General features: G+C 36.8%; 3 protein-coding genes across 5 annotated transcripts in view; all 3 read left to right on the forward strand.

The window, feature by feature from the left end:
• Positions 1 to 19,428, forward strand: part of LOC142343235 (uncharacterized) — a 595,961-nt gene that overhangs the window by 443,226 nt on the left and 133,307 nt on the right. The gene's annotated exons all lie outside the window — the stretch shown is intronic.
• The window catches only part of LOC142343234 (uncharacterized), a 374,820-nt gene that overhangs the window by 269,607 nt on the left and 85,785 nt on the right, over positions 1 to 19,428 (forward strand). The window lies entirely within an intron of this gene.
• The window catches only part of LOC142343238 (ribose-phosphate pyrophosphokinase 1-like), a 49,897-nt gene that overhangs the window by 10,282 nt on the left and 20,187 nt on the right, over positions 1 to 19,428 (forward strand). Inside the window, exon 2 of the mRNA XM_075395015.1 lies at positions 3,877 to 4,159. Within this exon, the coding sequence (XP_075251130.1) occupies positions 3,877 to 4,159 (283 nt within the window). The remainder of the gene's footprint in view (positions 1 to 3,876; positions 4,160 to 19,428) is intronic.

A 19,428-nucleotide genomic window follows, 5' to 3' on the forward strand; every position in this document is an offset into this window, starting at 1 on the left:
GTTGAATGTTAACAAGCACCTGAAATAGAGTTGATATAACCAATAGAGAAAGAAATAAATCTAAGCTTAAAACTGGATGGTTCAAGCAGAAACGAAAGTTGATTGGCATTTTGGCTAATTTTCACATCGGTCACCTGGTAAAACACATGGATTAGATAGTTTAGATTAGATATAAATAGTGTGGAACTCAATATAAATGCTATAAATTCTTCAATACTTGGTTTACGCACTTGTTAGGAACAGGTTTTGGGGTTTGAAATACGGGTTTCAGATCTCAACCTAATTGTAACAGCATGTTATAAGTCATAGAGAAGCTTGTATCCTGTTCTATTTTTAGAGCCGTGTCCTAATTGTGCCTCATAGTGGGCTGTGAAACGAAATACTTTCTCAGTTTAATCTTAAATAACCTCAGGGATTTGAGTTATGGAAGCCTGCACGCTCTTTTCAAAGTGGAATTAGCTGGAGGATTTTGACTTTGCTTCCAGCTCAAATTGTTCAAAGTTGTTTTGATCAACTTGAGGGATTTATATAATGAAATTTCAGCCCCAAGTTCGCCCTGAGTATGTGAACCCTTCTCGTATGTTTGTGCTCTGCCTGAATAAACAAATAAATTCAGCCGTTCGTCCTAAATTAAGATTCCTTTTGTCAGCTGCCGGCTTCTTCAAATGGTCCAATAAATTGATCAAGTAATTCAATTTGTTTATGGCGACTTATTGCTACAAGCCCTTGGCACTTTTTCGGTCAAATAGTTTGTGCAATTTTTCATTACAGAAAGTTGTATTTTTCGGGGCTTTGAAAGGTTTCCTATTTTTTGTAGGATTCTGAAATTAATAAAGCGTGCCAGCGTAAGTTGTAAATTTACGATGATGAACGTATTTAAAATGATGTTCGATGATTAGATTTGCGTTGAATGAGGATATTGAACTTGAAGGCTATTAAGCAGCTCTCAATTGTTTGGTGACGTTGTGCCATAAGGTGCACTTCGTGGTGTTAATTCTATCTGAATTGAGCTTTTATGTGATTGTATCAATTGCGTGTTTGGCATGTTCCCTACTCAAAACTTCCATATGGTAGAATTTTTACACAATAAAAACAAAACTGAATGAGGAAAATGGAAATTTATCTACGTCACGCTATTGATTGAAGTTCCTTAATATTATTTTTCAGGAATTTTTGTAATGGGTGTTTTCTTTAAGGATCAGCATCGATGAATCAGTGTTGAGATCCCAATGGAAAGCTTAGCTTCAGTTAGTAGCCGCATAAAAAACTCCACATTAAGGGATATTTTCGTACACTAAGCGTTTGATTGGAATCTCAAAAAGTTATAGAAATATTCCTCAATGTCTCCATAAAGAAATTACCATCCAATCAAACGCTTAGTGTAAGTTAGGAAAGTATTCGTTAAATTGGTGTTTTTTTATACGGTTACTAAGTTTTACACAGAAAAAAGTTGCATCTACAAATTATCTCAATTTAAGAAAAATTTTCTGATTTTTATATCTCGTTTAGAAGAATCTGCACGTAGGTCGCAAAATGCTTACGGAAATTTTGGTCGGTCTAAAGTACTTTGCCACGCAAAGTGTTCGACTTGTACCTGTAGTTCTATGCTAAAGTTTTGTTCTGCAAGGCCTACGAGATAAAAACAAATAACCTGAGGTGTTTGAAAGTTATATTTTAGAAAGTGGTTATTTGGTTTCATGTGCTTGGAGTTGACTGTGTCTCCTGAGTTCTTCCTAGCAATATATTATGGTTGGACTAAAGACAAAAAGGTTTTAGCCTTCAGGGTCACATAAATGCAGGTGGTAGGGGGTCTGAGAAGGTGTGAAACAGCATATCTTACTTGCAAGCCAATCGTGCTAACCGTTACATCAACTGGTCTTCAGCTCTCAAACTTAAGCTCTCGAAATTCTTATAACCAAGGCTAAAAATCTCTAGCCAACTATACCATGAACAAGAAGAGCTTGTCAAGGAATCTCAATTTTAGCTTATGTACTTTTTACATTGTGTTGTTCTCTCTCAACCTTCTAACAAGCTCCATAAGAACGAAGTTTGTAGCAATTATATTATTCCTGTTGGCCTTTTTTTAATGCGATTTTTGCTTGACCGATTTTTCGTCTGACCCATTTGACTTTTCGTCCTCAAAAACAGGATAAATAGGTAGCGCCCACTGGGCATTAATTGCTCTTAGAGCTTTTCAGCTCACTAGTCTCAAAGTATGCGATTCACAGAAACTGTTTTGGGGACTTATACTTATGGTGTGAAGAGCGGTTTTAAGAGGTCGACCCCCCACAACCCCCCCCCCCCCCCACTGTGCTCACCTCACACACCTTCAATTAAGCTAAAGCTAGCGTCACTAAACCGTAGCTAGCTAGCTACTGACGAAGACAACCGCTCGCCGGTCGTTTGAGAGCAATTCGCTTCGAAGTTAGCCGGTTATGTTTAGTTTTTGCTCTGTTTGTTTTGTAGAGTACCCGTTTATTATATAAATTCAATTTTTTTGAGCTGCTTTTTCTGTAGAAGCTTTGTGCTTTTATAATCCAACCGCAGGCAATTGATTATTGCTATCAATATTTGCATCGAGTGTCGAGTGTTTCCTCGAAAAAAATCGAGATTCTGGTTTTAAGTGAGCTATCGCTATCGTCATTTTCAAAGTGTTCCATTGAATAAAATAGAAAAGATGCGAGTTTGCTGGCTACATTTATTCTGCGTTACACTTTTTTTTGTTTATTATAAAACCTTGGAAATCTTATCGTATGGAATTGTTGCGAAATAGAACTGTTATGCATTGTTTAAGGCTATAATGGTGCCGTACGTACTTTAGGAAAACCAGAAACTTATTTTTATGGTTGCTCAAGGAATAGACTCCAGATTGCTTCGAAAATGTCAACGGATAATTTTTTTATTTGGTTTTGTTATCATATTTGGTTTTGTTTGGTATTTCTTCAGTTTCGCGTGGCCATTTATGCTTTCTTGGATTCATAAAAAAGCTGGTTTAAATAACGGCGCAGATAATGGATTACAAAAATTAGCGTACTTCAAACTAATAGATTTTTTGTTAATTTTACTTGACTCTGCCATCCAATAAAACAGTAATCCAGAAAGTGGAGAATGAGTTTTTCAGTCACAAGCAGCACCATAGCAACGATAGGAGAAATTTCATTTACTCGTAAAAACATTTGTGACAGTTATTGTTTTCCTGCTGGCCGCAGTTTGCTTGACTTTTTATTTATCAAATTTGACTATGTTCCGAGACCAAGAGGATAAAATGGTAAATTCTGGTGTCATTAATGCTACTCTACAGTTGTTCGAAACTGCTGAGTAGACTAATTGCATGGTGTAAATGGCCGTTCTGGGAGGTTTGGAACACTGGTGTACTGCTTACCCCCCGCCCTCTTCGCTCATTTATGTCAGCCTCCTTAAACATAAGCCTCCCTACTGGCTGGCTTTTCACCAAACTAAAATGGTGTAAATCTCTCGAGACTCGAGAGATTGTACACTGCCCTTCTTATAACTTGGAAAACGTTCAATGCAGTGTTTTTTAAGGATAGCCCTGTGGAAATATAGTAAAGGTATTGGGATGTCTTTTGACTGAACTGTTTCCTTTACCCAGCTGTGAACAAAAATTTGTTTTCTATGCCATATGTGAACGAACTGTTGCTCAGTACACTGAAAATGGTTTGAATAGCCCAATAAGCGGTAAGCTAATTAATCCGTTACAATTTGTACCATTGTGAAGGTGTAAATTATCAGTTAAGGGGGGGAGGGGGGGGGGGTTAAATAATGATCTAACTGCTTCCACAATCGCTAAGGGAAACAGTTATTTTTGATTCAGCTTCTAGCAGTGCTAAGCCGAGGCAGCAATTGTAGTTGTTTTAGTGTTGAAATTGGGGAGAGTGTGCGTGGAGAGGATGTGTACATCATCCAAAGTGGATGTGGGGAGATCAACGACAACCTCATGGAGCTATTAATCATGATCAATGCGTGCAAGATTGCGAGTGCTCAGCGGGTGACAGCAGTGATACCTCTATTCCCTTATGCAAGACAGGACAAGAAAGACAAGAGTCGTGCTCCCATCTCTGCCAAACTAGTTGCCAATATGCTATCAGTCGCTGGCGCAGACCACATTATCACATTGGATTTGCACGCATCACAGATACAAGTTAGCTCTTCATTCATTACTCATTATGCATCTCATTTCTTATCATACTGCATTTTACGAGCCTTTTGTCGGCGAAATAAGATGTGCACGTCTAACTTCAATTATAGTGAGCTCTCTCAATGCAAAATGGGCCAATATTTATAAATCCTAGAAACGAACTGGAGAGCCCTTTTAATTCGAGACAATGGTGTGATTCGATAGCTGCGAAAGCAATGGCTTTTGCGGAAATTCACGAGTCTCGATTAAAGTTGCTCAAAGAAAATCAGTGCTTTTAGATTTTTTAAAGCATAAAGTGATATCTAAATGAAGCTTTTCCCTCGGTCGTTTAAAATTTAATAAGAAATTTTTCATGCCATTTTTCAACTGATTTAGTCGGCAGCACATTTTTTACATCCATCAGCAGTCATGATCTGTACAATTTTATTTTTACTTAGTCATTATGACTTCATTGCTCTCAAAACGACTTCTATCAGTAAAATAAAAGTGGCTCCATTTGAAGTCACTCCATTAAACATCAAAGTATTTGTAGCTTAGTGGTTAAGATGTTCGTGGTTAAAACTGTTAATTTGGAGGATGTGGTTTCGAACACTGTGTGATGTTTTTTTGAAGCCATATAAAATTTCTTAGCTACTCCCCCTATAAATTAAATAGCCTGGCATTTCGTTCGAGAGAAATTCATCCAACGTTAGTCGGCCTATGTTTTTTTTACGCGTGCGGAAAAAGATAGATAACTTCTACACTCACTATCTGAAGCATGAGATGAAGTTGGTCTAACTAAAGGCCTGTTGAGCAGACCGACAATTCTTTGTTTATAACGTTTGATAACAGTTGGAATTCTTTTGTGATAGATAAAATCAGTCTTGGACTACCAACGGAGTTTTCCCGTTTTTGAAGTTCAAGGAATTTTTCGTTTTGTTCGTTTTAGTTTTTTGGATTGTATGAACCTTTTTTGTTTCCGGAGTTTTCTGGCTGTTTTCTTTTTGCAATTCAAAAATTCAATTATATTGGCCCGCTGAATTTTTCAAGATCTGTTCAATTGTTCTCAAACGAAGTATGTACCAATTGTATTAGTGCTGCGGTCTTTTATATCAAACGTTATAATGCGATTTTTGCTTGAGCATTTTTTCTCTGACTTTTATCTTTCAGTACTAAAAATTAGATAACCAGGTAAAGCCCGGAGGGAAGTAAGTTCCTTTAGAACTTGTAGCCTCAGTAGTCTCTAAGTATGCAATTCACCGAAGCAGTTTAAGGGACATAAATTCATGATATGAAGAGCGTTTCTTAGAGTTTGACACCCCCTCTTTACCCGCACTCCAAGCCCCGTACTCCTCATTCCATCCGTAACCCCAAACTCTCAACCCCACCCACGCTCACCACAAATAAAAAGTTTGGTTTGATTATGTTTTTAAACTGGACATCATCTGCAAGAAGCAATTGTTGTTGCCAATGAAAGGAAATCGTTTTACGTCGATGTGCACACATGACACCAAATTGTAAGAGGAATTCCGGTATGCCAAAAGTAAAAACCAATAAGTTTGTTTGAAATCAAAGCTTATTTGTACCGGAAGATTTATAATGCAGCTAAATTAATTAAAAAAACTGAAACGTTCTTTGACATGTCAAACTATTTTTTTTATCAAGATGCTTAAATTTTTGCAAAGTACATTGACACATGCTCAAAAGTTTGTATACTGGATTGATAATGAAATTCTCCTCAATTGAATGCTTTGAAGTTACGCAAATTAAACTCATTTTTCAAATCTGGAGCAAAAAATCTAGACACTATCAACTGATCTCAATGTTAACCAATTTTTGGAATGCAGTCATTCAACTTTAGATGCCCTGGCAGAAATATTGGATAACCAAAATACCAATAAAAAGTACCGGTTCTTTTAACCTACCTTTGTATAATACTTTAAAAGCCGCCGTCAACCACTCTACAGTTTTTATTTAGGTGCTCTCCTTTCGAAGAGAAGTATTGGTTTTCTATCAGACGTTTTATTGTTTTTTTTTACAGGAAGTAGTTTTGTTCATGCGGCATTTTGACCTAAAATCGAAAGTGATAAAAGCTGTCATGATAAACAGATATTTGCTTAGCGAGAGAAGTTTATTGATCATGCGCTACGTTTAATGAAAGACTTTTTGACTTATAAAATGTTTTTTGACAGAATGGAGAATATAGATAACCGTTTTCAGACTTTTCTTCGTCCAAGTCGCCATTTTTTGTTTGTAATTTGGTTTTTATGGAAATTATTTTTGGTCGATGGTGTTTTAATATGTAAACCTCTGAAATTTATACCACAGTGTTTTTGAGAGCCTAACTGCCTTTCAAGTGAAAAATGAGCACATATTTCTCAATTTTATTTGGCTTTTTTCCTTAATTTCCTTATATTTGGATCTTGAAGCGGACTTTTTTTTAAAAAAAAGCCAGTGCATTTGAACTACTAATTTTGAGAATTCACGCATTGAATGCATCTTTCTTACGTGAGGTTTTTTCTTTATAAATTTAATTCCGCTTTTTGCAGTTGTCGAATGTTATGTTTCTTGTTTTCTTTTTGGTACCAGTTTGTTACTATTTTAATGTACTATTTTTAAGTACTAAATTTGTTTTTTAAATTAAAAAATTATAAAAATAAGTCCTCGAAATGTAGTGAAAATTTTCTTCGTAAGTGCCATTTTAAATTTTTTAAACCTTTTTTTGAAAATAAATCGATGTTGGAATTTTTGCACTTTGTTTTTACGTCTTTTAATCTCTAGAAGAGGATGATTTTTTAAAAATTTTTAAAGCCTCAAATGCTAAATAATGAAATGCTTTTGTTTTTCTTCATTTCAATTCCATGCTTAACTTCAAAGGTCAAGAATTAGGGCTTTTTGTTTTTCTGACCGTTCTAGAGTTCATTTTTCTAGCATTCTTCTAAAACCTATAGCTTTGCTCGCTCTGCTTTATCATTCGTTCAAAATTTATTGAGTTAATAAGACTTTTTCTTAGATTTTTTGGTTTGCTATTGATTTCATTTAATATAATGCAACAACTAGAGTTTTCTAAAAGTTCCAAGTTTTGACTGATTTTTATATGAGAATAATGTTTCTTCCTCGGTTTTTGCCTCTGATATTGATCTGTTTCTTTTGTCTTTTTCATGATTAGCTTAATTTTGCAATAGTTTGAGTCCATTTTTTCTATGAGATCTGCAACAAGAGAGAAATATATCTGCTTTGTTTGATTTGTTATGACTTGACGACGAAAAAGGTGTTTTTACTGGAGTCCATAATTTTTGTACCCTTTAGTTGAAATTTGTGAATATCCAAGAATATCTGCCTCATGCTTTCACAATGAGTCTTTTGGGTCGCAAAATTGATTGTGGAATTCTTGTTTTTAAGACTAGTATCATAAGTTATTTCATGACAAAATTTCGGCGTATCAGTTTTTCTGAGCCTTTCAGTATTTGACCAGCCTAAGAATTTCAGCCAGTTTTGAAAAGTTTTGATAAACTGATACGTCACGAATCAGTTCTGCCGAATGGTTTTATTAATAGCCGCACAGCGATAGGTAGGGGCATTGTTGGCCTTCTCATGGTTTTTTATTTCGTCGTCGCGATTTTTGTTGCGACCATATGACGTCAAAACCACTTCAAATCTGCTTTTTGTTCATTTGTTCATGCAATTTCAACTGAATTGCGTCCGTGACGTCATTTTTTGCTCTTAGTGGAGCAATTTTTTTGTTCATTCGCGTGATTAAATTTTTGGTCACACTTGACTTACCTCACTCTCAAAAATGACTTCCTCACTTTGAAATTGACTTTTATTTACTTTAATTCAAAGACATAAGGTCAAATTGGTGTGTGTCACTCTAAAAGAAGGTTATTTGAGAGCAGTTAAAAGAGGCAGCAAAAACGTATACAGATTTTTAATCAAAACATATCAGCCTTCAATAAAATAAAAGACGAACTTTTTTGGTCTGCCTTTTTTACTGTTTTTTGAGACTGCAGATCTACAAAGCTTTTGCGGCTATTTTCTGACGATCTGCCAGCTATGTTATGAAATTTTGCTGTGTCAATATTTAGTGAATTCTTATGTCAAATTTGTTACTAAATGGTGTGCTATTTGTTTTCATTTTAACCTTTTCCAATGATTTCAATGCTCAAGTCTTTCTCGATATGACAGTGGTGTAGTTTGTACCAATTTTGATCATATATGATAGAAGTAAGAGTTACTGTTGTAAGACAAAAAGTAACGGTTTTGGTTGCGAGTAGGGGTGTTTGTGAACTTCCGACGCTTCGAATTGTTTCCGGAATTCTTTCGGCTGTTTTTTTTTTTAAATTGGCTTTACCTTTTGATCACGTTTTTCGTTTTACAGAAGTCACAATTTTCACTCTTGACTCGCGACTTAGCTCACTCACTGTTTCAACTGAATGATTTTCATGGGTTGAATTACGCAATATAGTGAATACAGTCATTGTCAAAAGGGCAAAATCAAAAGAAAGGGTATTAAAGCCCAGTGATTGTCATAGTGCATTAGGTTATCAGAGTTCATTGGAGTGATTTCTGGCTGACATTAGTATTAAGCTTAATAGCTTTCAGTTTAGAAGATCAATTAAGTATAGTTATAAAATCTAACTGAAACAGAACGCCAAATTAGAACAATTTTTGACATTGAAAAAAAACCCAATAAAATGGTCAATTTTAATCTTTTTTTGTTTTATACGGCTAGATTTTATACAGCGGACCCTAGTATTCTTTTAACCTAATATTATTATTGAATTGAAACTTGGGTATATTGATAAGTTGACATCAGATTTAAGAAATAGAGAGCCATTTGTTGGCGATGGCAAAAGAAATTGAATCACTCTGAAGTTAGATTTTGGCAAATCAATGGTTTAGTTTATATCTCAGGTGCACTTCCTTTTTTGATGATCATAAACAATCTGATTTTCGTTCTTAAATACAATGATCCTATACGGAAAATGCAAATAATTTGAGTTCATCGAACAGCTTGAATTGAGAAATCGGATGCAAGTGAACAAATTAACATTAAGTGACAGAATTTTTATAACTTGTAGGCTGAAAAAAGTTGTCAATTACAGATATACAAAGAACAAAGAAATTAGAGCTATGCGATAAACAAACTCCATATGGGAAAATGTACACATTTTTCCAAAATAAAATTTGCGCTAAATAGTCACGAATGCTGCATCATTAGTAAATTGTTTCGCGGCCAAAACTAATTGCTTAAAATATGTTTTTGGGATAAGACTAGACTCTTGTATACGTGACTTGATTGCCTGATATTTGCTTGACTGACTCCCTCCACTACCGAGATCTTTTTTATTATACTTTGCGCACCTTAGTCGGGTATTAATTTGCTTGGTTGTTTGTTAAGAGTTGTGTTCAAAAACTGCGTATTCTTCAGTTTTTCTATGCCGCTTGTAAGATTTAAAGTGGGTACACTCAATGGAGTGTTGTAGATTGTGATCTTGCACTGTATAGATAAATGAATGTCTCTGGGTAAATTCCGCAATTTAGTCCGGGTTTTACTCTCTGGTTAATTCTCAGGACTAGCGTAAATTGAGCTCCGCTTGAAACTTCTGCGTGGTATTCTATTTTAGTTTGGTGTTTGAAGATTGCGTCACTAAGCGTTAATTTTTCCAGCTGGCTAGTTTTGCGAATTTCGGGCGATGATTAAGTGTGTTTGAAGGACATTTATTAAATTAAGTTTTGTGTTTGCCTTTATTAAGCTTCAAACTTCGCTTAAAGTGTATTTATATTTAGTCTTTGCCTAAGACAGTCCTCGAAGAAACCTTGAGTTCTATTGGTTTAGCTTGGAAGAAAGGTTGCGTGTTACGTGTTCATAATCAGCTGGGCGATAAGAGAGGGCGGGGCTTGAGAGAGGGGCTCCCTTGCTAATTGTGTTGTGACCTTGTCCCAATTTGATCTGTAATTACTGCGACTTAAAAGACCACCGCCCGGCATGCTTTACAATCTACATTGCACTCCATTTGCTGTTTGTTTGAAAAAGCATGCGTTGTTAAATTATACTAAGATTGAATCTGGATTTGAATTTCATGAGTTATGTTCAACTTCGAAGCCTCAGGTGTCGGAAATGTGAACCCCGAGATTGTACCAGGCTTGTTAGGTTCCTCGTAATATACTGCAAGAAAATAAAGTTTTATTTGTGGAAATACTGGCTATGATAATAGGTTGCTAGTTGAGTTACCAAATGAAAGAATAAACAAACTGTAAGAAACGAACGTTAGAACTGTAAAAATTTGTGGTAACAAAACCTTATCGAATGAAAAACTTTGCGCAATGATTAAGCTCCTGTAACTGTAACTGCAATTCAGCCTAAAAATTATTAAAAATTGCTCTCAACTTAACCTATGATGTTTAAATTGATTGCACCGTTTCATTAGATTACTAGATTAAAGTAAATTTAGTATTGGAGAATACTAAGTTTACATCCCCTCTAAAAACCGTTTAGATGCCTCTTTGCTATCGATGCCTCTTTGATGTCTCTTGGTTACTGTCTCTTCTTCGGGGTCTTCTGGGAAATGGGTAAACAATTGATCTCACGAGAATTTTATTTGTTTTAGAGAGAGGTTCCTATGCTTATAACTGTTCGTGTAATATTACTTTTATTTCTAGATGTTGAATAGTTCATAGTGTTATTAATTGCTCTCGAACGAAGTTAACAACAATTATTGCAAATGTGGCTTTTTTGCAAAATATTTGCTTGACCGCTTTTGTGCTTTTTTTTCTGGAACATTATTGACTGCTTGAGTGACTTGGTTGTCACGCTTTCTGAAATAAAGTTTGTTGCTAATATAAAAGCGATTATGAGTGTTAACGCCATTTTAGCTTAGTTGTAAGATGTTGTACTGGTATTCTGGAGGTGGGCATTTTTTACACCCACAAAGCTGCCAAAATTATACAAGTTTAGGTAACTGAATTTATGTCGGTGGTTCCTTCAAAAAATGTTTCTAGATGTTTCCAATTTCTTGGAACCCTTCCGATTGTAGCTATCAATTCTGACGCTTACTTCTTTTGTTCGAGCTTTTGTTAATTGCTCTCAAACGAAATTTGTAGCAATTATATTAGTCCTGTCGGTTTTTTGGCGATTATCGGCTTGACCGATTTTTCGTCTGCCCCATTTGACCCATTCCTCAAAAACAGGATAAACGGGTAGCGCCTAGCGGCATTAAGTGCTCTTAGAGCCTTTTAGCTCACTAGTCTCAAGTTATGCTATTCAGAGAAACTGTTTTGGAGACTTATACTTACGGTGTGGAGGGCGGTTCTTAGGAGGTTGATCTCCCCCACACACACAAACTTTCCCCTCCCCTACATCACCCCCCCCTCTAACTTCACCCCGCCCCCAATCCCCACCGCTGCACATCGTTCAGGCCGTAAGGGGCCCGCGCGCACTCCCACCGTTGTCCTCTCCTCCCCCTCCCCCCCCCCCAATGCCGCCCCCCCCCCCCTGTAGCCATCAAACCCCCCGGTACACCCCCGCTGCGCACACCTCACGCCCTTTCAATTAAGCTAAAGCTAGCCTAACTATACTGTGGCTAGCTACTGACAAAGCCAACCGCTCGCCGACATGTTTGAGTAATTGTTAGTAATATAATTTTTTTCCGACTTAGATTTTACACCCAAACGTTAACTGTTCTGTCTTCTTCTTTTTTGCAAATGCTTTGTAACTTTCAGTTTCAATATCGAGCACCTCTCGAATTTTTAGTAAATTTATGCACATTTTTGTGATTAGGTTGTTAATTTAGTGCTTTCGACCGAAGTTGATATTATTATTAATAGCCGCCGTCAGCCTCTCATTGGCTATTATTTAGGTGCTCTACTTGTTTTAAAATTCTTAGAATTTGAATGGCATTGAGGCGCTGTCTTTTTTAACATCCGTTCACTCATTTTGATGCTTTTTGATTTCAAATTGGAGTAGTGATTTTTGCACGTCCCACCTGAAAGTGAAGCGAAAAAGCGAGCGGTTTTGCTGCGTGAAACTTGTTCACTAGAATTTGAAACAAGTAGCGTGAACAAGAAACTTGTTCACGCTACTCACGTGCGGCTTTTCGCTTCTATTTTAACTGATTTTTTTTTAGTTTTTTATACTTCTTTCTAAATGCTTTCCAGGACCAAGTCCTACTCAATTTTAGGTCTAGTTTTTTCTTGTCCAGTATTCTAGTGAAAATATTTGGAATGGTCGTTTAGGACTTTTCTGTTCAGGGTTATGTGTTTTTAATCCGTTTTTCATGTCACAACTTTTTAAGTTTGACCTCTGGTTTACCTCACTCTCTGTTTAAGCTAATTAATTGCTCTTGAACGCAGTTCATAGCAATTATTGTAAACGTGTGTGTCTTTTTTTATGCAAATTTTTCGCTTGACAGTTTTGCGCTTTTCTTCTAGAACATTCTTTGACTTCTCAAGTGACTTTTTCACGCTTTCGTTCTTCATTTTTGAGTGATCTCTATTGCTCTGAAGTAAAGCTAATATAAATTCGGTTGCAGAATAAGTGAGGTATGTGTTACGCACTGATTTTAGTAATGTTCCTCGTGGTGTTATTGAGGTTTATATGAGGAGTAATTAACTTGAATAATTGCCATTTTACAAGGACTTATTTTGATGTTTCACAGTACGATTTTTAGCAGATATATTTTGAATAAAATTAGCTAGTAATAGCCTTTTATTGAGCGGTTCGGATGCGTGATATATCCACTAGTTTGCCTTGTATTTTAGTGTTAAGTTAGTCGCTATTTCTTTTGTAACTAAGTTTACCAAACTTGGAGGTTTTCAAGAGAATTTCCAGTTCAATCTTTAATTAATTTTAGCAAGAATTATTCAATAATTTAACAAGAAGTTTCTCGAGTTTATCAGGTTTTATAAGATGATAGGCAACTGATTGTCAGGCTTGTTCTCCGGTGTTCTGCTCATAGTGGGTTCCGCAGGACTGTGCCTTGAGTTGTATTGGTCCTTCGCAAATATTTACTGATTTTCAAGTAGGGCGATTTCCGGCTTTTGTACGTCTCTTGGTGTTTGTTCAGTACATATACAATTCCGTATTAGCACCTACTTTATCAGAATAATTACTTCACCAAGTACATAATCTCTCATGAAGTTATTTACTGATTATGTGAATTTATCATCAAGAAACTCAAAAAAGTAAATATTGAGGCTTTTAGGCACTTGAAATGTTTGCTAGTAAAACTGTCAATCTGCGGTTGTTTTTCATAAGCATAAACAAATTAGGGGTTACAGGCCTAGATGGAAATACTGGCTATATATGGCCTTGGAACTAACTGAATATGAACTAATTTATAGCACTTATTTATGGATATTTAAGGAATATCATCACGAAACTATAAGGAACGAAATAGGGGCGTGACACTACCCGACTTTATGAAAATTTTCCATGAAAATTTTAGTGAAAGAACTGGGGTTTTACAATTTTTCTATAAAACATATATTCTGCACAAGTATGAGGATATAAACATATTTTTGTTGGAGCCACCCAATTTATGTTTTCTTAGAAAATAGTTTGGAACGAAAGCATTTAAGTTAAAGACAATCAAAGAAGATAAGAGAAATAAAGTTTAAGTTAAGACAAGGTTAAAATAAAGAGGGTTAAGACAAGATTAAGAGCTTTGAAGGAACGTTAAAGATGTGAAAGTGCGCTAATTTCAGAGTAAAGAGTGAAGACATAAGTTTAAAGTTAAGATTAAGAGGAGACATTGAATTAGCACTGGAAATAATCATGGTTATTTCTTTGAATAATGGCTCTAAACTTCTAATAGCTGGATAAGACGGATACTGGTTGTATGAATGGTTTAAAGCACTAGTTGTTTTCATGGATAGAGCACTGATTTATAGAACTTATTGAATGAAGGGATATTTTAACTGTTAAAAAAATAATACTTGTCAAACTATATAAGACTTTCAAGAGCTTAAAGCATACTCTCCTCTCGGGGTTTAGCTTGATGATCCAGTTCGTCATCTGTGTTAAATCGGTCCATGGTATTGAGTAATATGGTAGAAGTTGCAGGCATGGAATTTCGTCGTTGTCGCTTGAGGGTTCCAAGTTCTTCTGGGGAAATGACTGTTGGTGGTTGCTTGAGTTGTTTGGCTAGAGTTGTGACTACATCTGCTTTCAGATGTTTGCGTACGGAAACTACTGGGTTTAGCGGTACATTGGTTCCGTTAAGCTTCATGAAATTTGGTACCATTCGTCGTACAAAAGCTACTTTATGGTATAAGAACATGAAGAGAATATGTAAAGCTAGATTTCCGATAAAGACAATAATGGTTAATGAAAGGGAAAGTTTGATCGGTACGTAAGATTCAAGTTTATCAATTAGTGCTGGCTTAAATGACTTCATTTCAGTGGTAATTGGCTTTGCTATGGCATCTAGTGACTCTGTTGATAATTTTCTGTTCGAGTAAATAAATTCCGTTTTAACTTTCTTCAATAAATCGAGATTTGCTTCGGTGGGAGAGTCATATTTCGGAAGTTCATGTATGTTAGGCACTGAATCAATTAAATGGGCAAGTGGATCTGGTAATTTAACATTAATTCTGGTTGCTGGAAGGTACTGACAACTTTTTAAATCAGCTCGAATCTTAATGTTGTCACTGAACATTGTATGTCCACATTTTAATGTGATTAAACAGATGTTACAACCTTTGTGAGGAACATTGATGTGTCGGCCATTTTCGTCCATACCAATCTCACTAAGGGTATAATCACTTGAAGCTGATGTGAGGAGCCAAATTCCATATCCGAGGTTCTGTGCTCGTTCTGGGTTGGGTAACACAACCTTCTCTGTATCACCTACTTTCAATGCTGAGATTGTGTGGTGAAACTTGAGGGTTGCTAGACACGAGGAGAATCCTAGGTGGGTTTCCATTGTCTCATGGCAGATTCGGTATCGTGGCGATCCAAGGCAGTTGTCATACTGAGCTTTCGTCAGTACTGTGGTTTCCATCTGTCCTTCTGAGACTGCTAAGTATTCTCCCTCTATTACATATCGTAAGGCGTCTACGGAGTCCTTCTGAGGCATAGGGATTACTATTGCACGATAAACTTCGAACACTGTCTGGCTAGAGGCTAGGGGAATGGCTAGTGTCAGTAAAAGTCCGTCTTCAACTGTCGAAATCTCTTGTACTAATTTCGCATCGTAGTACGAAAGTATGTCAGTCATGGGTATTGCCAAAGTTAGACGATCTGGGGCGTTCTTTTGGCTATCATGGACTGAATCATGGATCTTTATCAAAGATTTACGAGGCACTAAGGAGATTGGAAGACGTTTGTCAAGCAAAGTAGGAATTGCGTTTATAACATTAATTCGAAAAGAATATAAGGCTGCTCTGTAACTTTTAATATCTGCATAAAGAGTGAGAAGTAATGAAGCTGCTGTATCAAAGTTAAAATTCAATTGTTGCTGTGATAATTGGATTTCCATGCAGGTTGCTAGTGCGTTCAGATTGTGATCTATAATTGCAAACTGTTCCTCTACTAGTTTCCAGTTTCTGTTCTGGTTTTCTTGCATTTCGTTTTGAACTTTGTAAACCTTTGCAAGTTCGTCAGCAACTAGGAAGAATTTCTCATCGGTTTGTGCGCCGATTTCCATTACATAGTCATTGAGGCTGTTGAAACTGCTGGCTAATCTGTCGATGTTCTCAGCATTTTGGGACGTTCGCTGACAAGATCCGAAAATTCCTGTAATTCCACCGCATCCTCCGCTACTCATTGCAATTCCTCGACCAAAGAGTCCAATTCCAGCGACTGCGGCTGCGATTGCAAGCGGGGCGGCTCGTTTTTGTCGATTGTGAGAGTCTTCTTCGACTCTGGTAAGGAGTTTTTCAGTCTCGTTGCGTAATTTAAGGACTTCAATTTCGGCTTCTATTGTTTCATTGAGTATTTTTGCGTAAAGCCAATCAACATTGAAGGAAGCTGTTTGGTTCCGGTAAGTAGTGCTATGGGTAAGGTCGCAAAATTCCGATTGCGTGATCCATTTTTTCGAGAGTTCACTAAGAAGAGTCTCTACTTGTTGTCTGATAGTGAAATTATAGCGAGGAAACGGTACTAAAAATTCCACATTTATGAACTTTTCGGTAATCAGAATCTTTCCTTCTTTATGGAAGATGATGCCTTTATCCAGAGCTGCTTCTGTATTGATCGGAGTTTCAAAAGTGGGGCCGAAAAGTAAGAAATTCAACACAATGGTGAGTAACATTTTCACAATCTTCTACTGATGTGGCTCTTCTGAGTGTTTCAACTGGCTCTATTTGGTCTTCCGGTGTTTATTTGCTCATTTAGTTACTTTACTCGGGCTTCTAGATCTAGTTTTCTCGATATGGCACTTGTTTATGTGATGTTTATTTATTTCAGGTGTACTTTACTTTTAGGTGATGTGTGCTGATGTATGTATTTATTGATATTACTACTGAATATGGTGTTTAAACATGTTGACGTGTGGTTATTTGGTTGAATGATGGGTGTGTGATGATGGGGGTAGTGGTTGGGGGGGGTCGAATTATGCAGTCTTCACATGTTTTTTCGAGTTTTTCAGATTATTTTGCCCACAATATTGCACCATGTGCTTTAATATCACTGTTTCTGCCATAATTATTGGGTGCTGTGTAAATGGGACCAGGTTTGTTGGAAGGAACGCTGTTCACTGGTCAAGATTGAAACATCCAAAGTGCGATATGACAGCAGTAGATGATATAGTTATTGATAATGGGAGTGGTGGTGGGACTGAGTGGTGGATTATTATTATATTAGTATTCTTTTTATTATTATCATTAGTATCTGGATTGTTGTGAGCGTGGGCAAATCGAAGGAGGAGGAGGGAAGTGGGAAGATCAGGGGAGGCTGTCGAGGAAGATTCAGTGTGACTTATTATTTATTTTTATTTTATTTAACTATATTAATAGTTGTAATATTGTGTAATATTAATATTAATATAACTGTGTAAGGACTATTGTGACTGACTGTAATATTGTAATTTTACATGTAATATTGACTGGTGCTACTAATATACTTCGTACATGGTGCTAGTAATATGGTAGTAATTAATATATCAAGACTTGTTTTGTGGGGGGGTTGAGGATATAAGTAGGGGACAAAAGGAAGAACTAGAGAGGCGTAGTAAATAAGTAAATGCTAGTGAAGGGTGTAATTGTATGTTCAGAGCGTTGTTGTGTGTTTTGCGGCATGTGTTATTTAACTAGTAGCGGTCGTTATAGCATGGTATTTAAACGTCCTTTGCATTTATTGCATAATTTGTTCTGTTTGTGTGTTTTCATTCCTGTGATTGTTCATTTTTGACTTAACACGTTAACTTTCTGCTTGCTTAATAACTAGTTTGACTCAATTTTGAAACTTTCAGATAGTTATTGTGAATCATGGATGTTGCCCAGTATGAGGATTTTCTGACTTTCTTGCGAAGCAAGTCGTTAACTCAGTCTGAATGGATGTATCCATCATTTGTTCGGTCATCTGAGGAGCGACGAGCTTATCGGGACAAAGCAGAACATATGGTACTGGGGACAAAGAACGTGGGAACATCAGAATTGGCCGTAAATTGGGAGGTGTTGATGTACAAAGTGGAAGTGAAGGTGGGCAGCGAGATGCAAGTTCAGGAGAAGGAAATTCCAACTCAGCAGATGGTGTCTCAGGAGTTGGCTTCGCTTCATGTCGGGTTTAGTGCTTCTGCAAAGCACATTACTCGTGTGAGGTCACAAGTCGATCGCCTGAAAGCTGCTGGGTTCTTCTTTCCACGGTCGATGGGGGGATTGCAGGCCGCTGTTGAGAGGTAATTGCATATATTTATAATATTTATTGATATTTTTATTTGTTTTTCTTTAGTTTGTTACATGTATTATTAATTGTGGAGTGGTGTATGCTTATTGTTTAGAGCTAGTCGTGAGTGTGTGCCATGTTTTGTGAAGAAGATGCACGGCAAAGAGGTGCATTGCACTTTTTTCCGTGCAAATCTGCGCGCAAACGTGTGTGCCGAATTAGGGTACGAGTTTTACAATGATATTTATGCTGAGCATGTGGACATAGTGTCATTTAAAACTCCAAAGTTGCTTGGTGCGGCTGGTGTGAGGGCCGAAGTTGGTGGTCTGTGTGCTCTCAGTGCTCTGTACTACACTTTAACTGGTCGGAAGTCAGGTATTTGTTGTGTTTTGTCGCAATTTTCACTAAGTTTTATTACTTTAATTCACATTTGTTTGGTTTGTTGCAGACAAGAAAGTTCCCAAGCATAATGTTCGCGCTCTACGCTTGGCTATTGTGGCCAAGATGCGTTCGCCTGGGTTCTCTGAGCTTGTAAAGGACCAGTTAGGGTACTTTGTGTCGGAATATGAGATTTCTGAGAGTGAAGATAATGGGTCGTTGGCCGAGTTCTGGGTAAAGTTTTGTCGTAATTACTGTTAATTTTGATATGTGCATTTGTAGGTAGGTACTCGTTGAGGTTTTGTTGTTTAGTTTGTCGGCATGGCTTCTTTCCTGGGATGCAACGTCAATATTTATTGGCAGTATACTGAGGAAATGGGGGGCGGCTGGGTGTGTTACAGGCATTCAATCAATGCTAAAACCACCGCTCCTGCTGTACTGATCCAGTGCATCGGGAAGTTCATCGACAATGAGTATCGGTACCATTGTGAGCCAATTGTGGACTTTCCAAAGTGAGTATTTAACTGTTTTTGTGAATTTTTATCGTGTTTTTCATATAATTTTGAGGCTTTTTGTTTATTATAATGACATTTAAACAGGATGGACGATGCTGAGCGGTACGTGACTCGTTCTACTAGGACAAGGGGTCAGTCCGGTCAGTGTACTAGTGGTGGTGGTACCGTAGCTGAGGATAGCGCCGATGAGAATTGACTAGTGTCGGAGCAATTATATTCATCATGTAGTTTAGTTTCATCTGTAGGTGAGTTTTTACTTATTATTTGTCAATTGTAGCTTTGTTAATTGGTTTTGACTGTTGGGACTAGCAGCTGTGAAGTGTGTGAACGTGTGGTAACATTTTAATTGCAGTGTGTGACTTTATAATGACATATTTGTGAAAGTGAAATTTTGGTGACATAACGACTTTTTTGATTTTTGGGCATTAACTCTTATTTACTTGTCAATTATTGATCATAGACTGGTTCTAATGGTTCTAGATACTTAATCTGGTTGTTAGCAGCACTTGTGTGTAATTTGAACTGGTTTGGAAGAGTATTTGGTACTAATTTTCACATGTAATTTTTTCGTAATT

The sequence above is a fragment of the Convolutriloba macropyga genome, chromosome 7, assembly GCF_964194025.1.
Source record: "Convolutriloba macropyga chromosome 7, txConMacr16.3, whole genome shotgun sequence".
Lineage (NCBI taxonomy): Eukaryota > Metazoa > Xenacoelomorpha > Acoela > Convolutidae > Convolutriloba > Convolutriloba macropyga.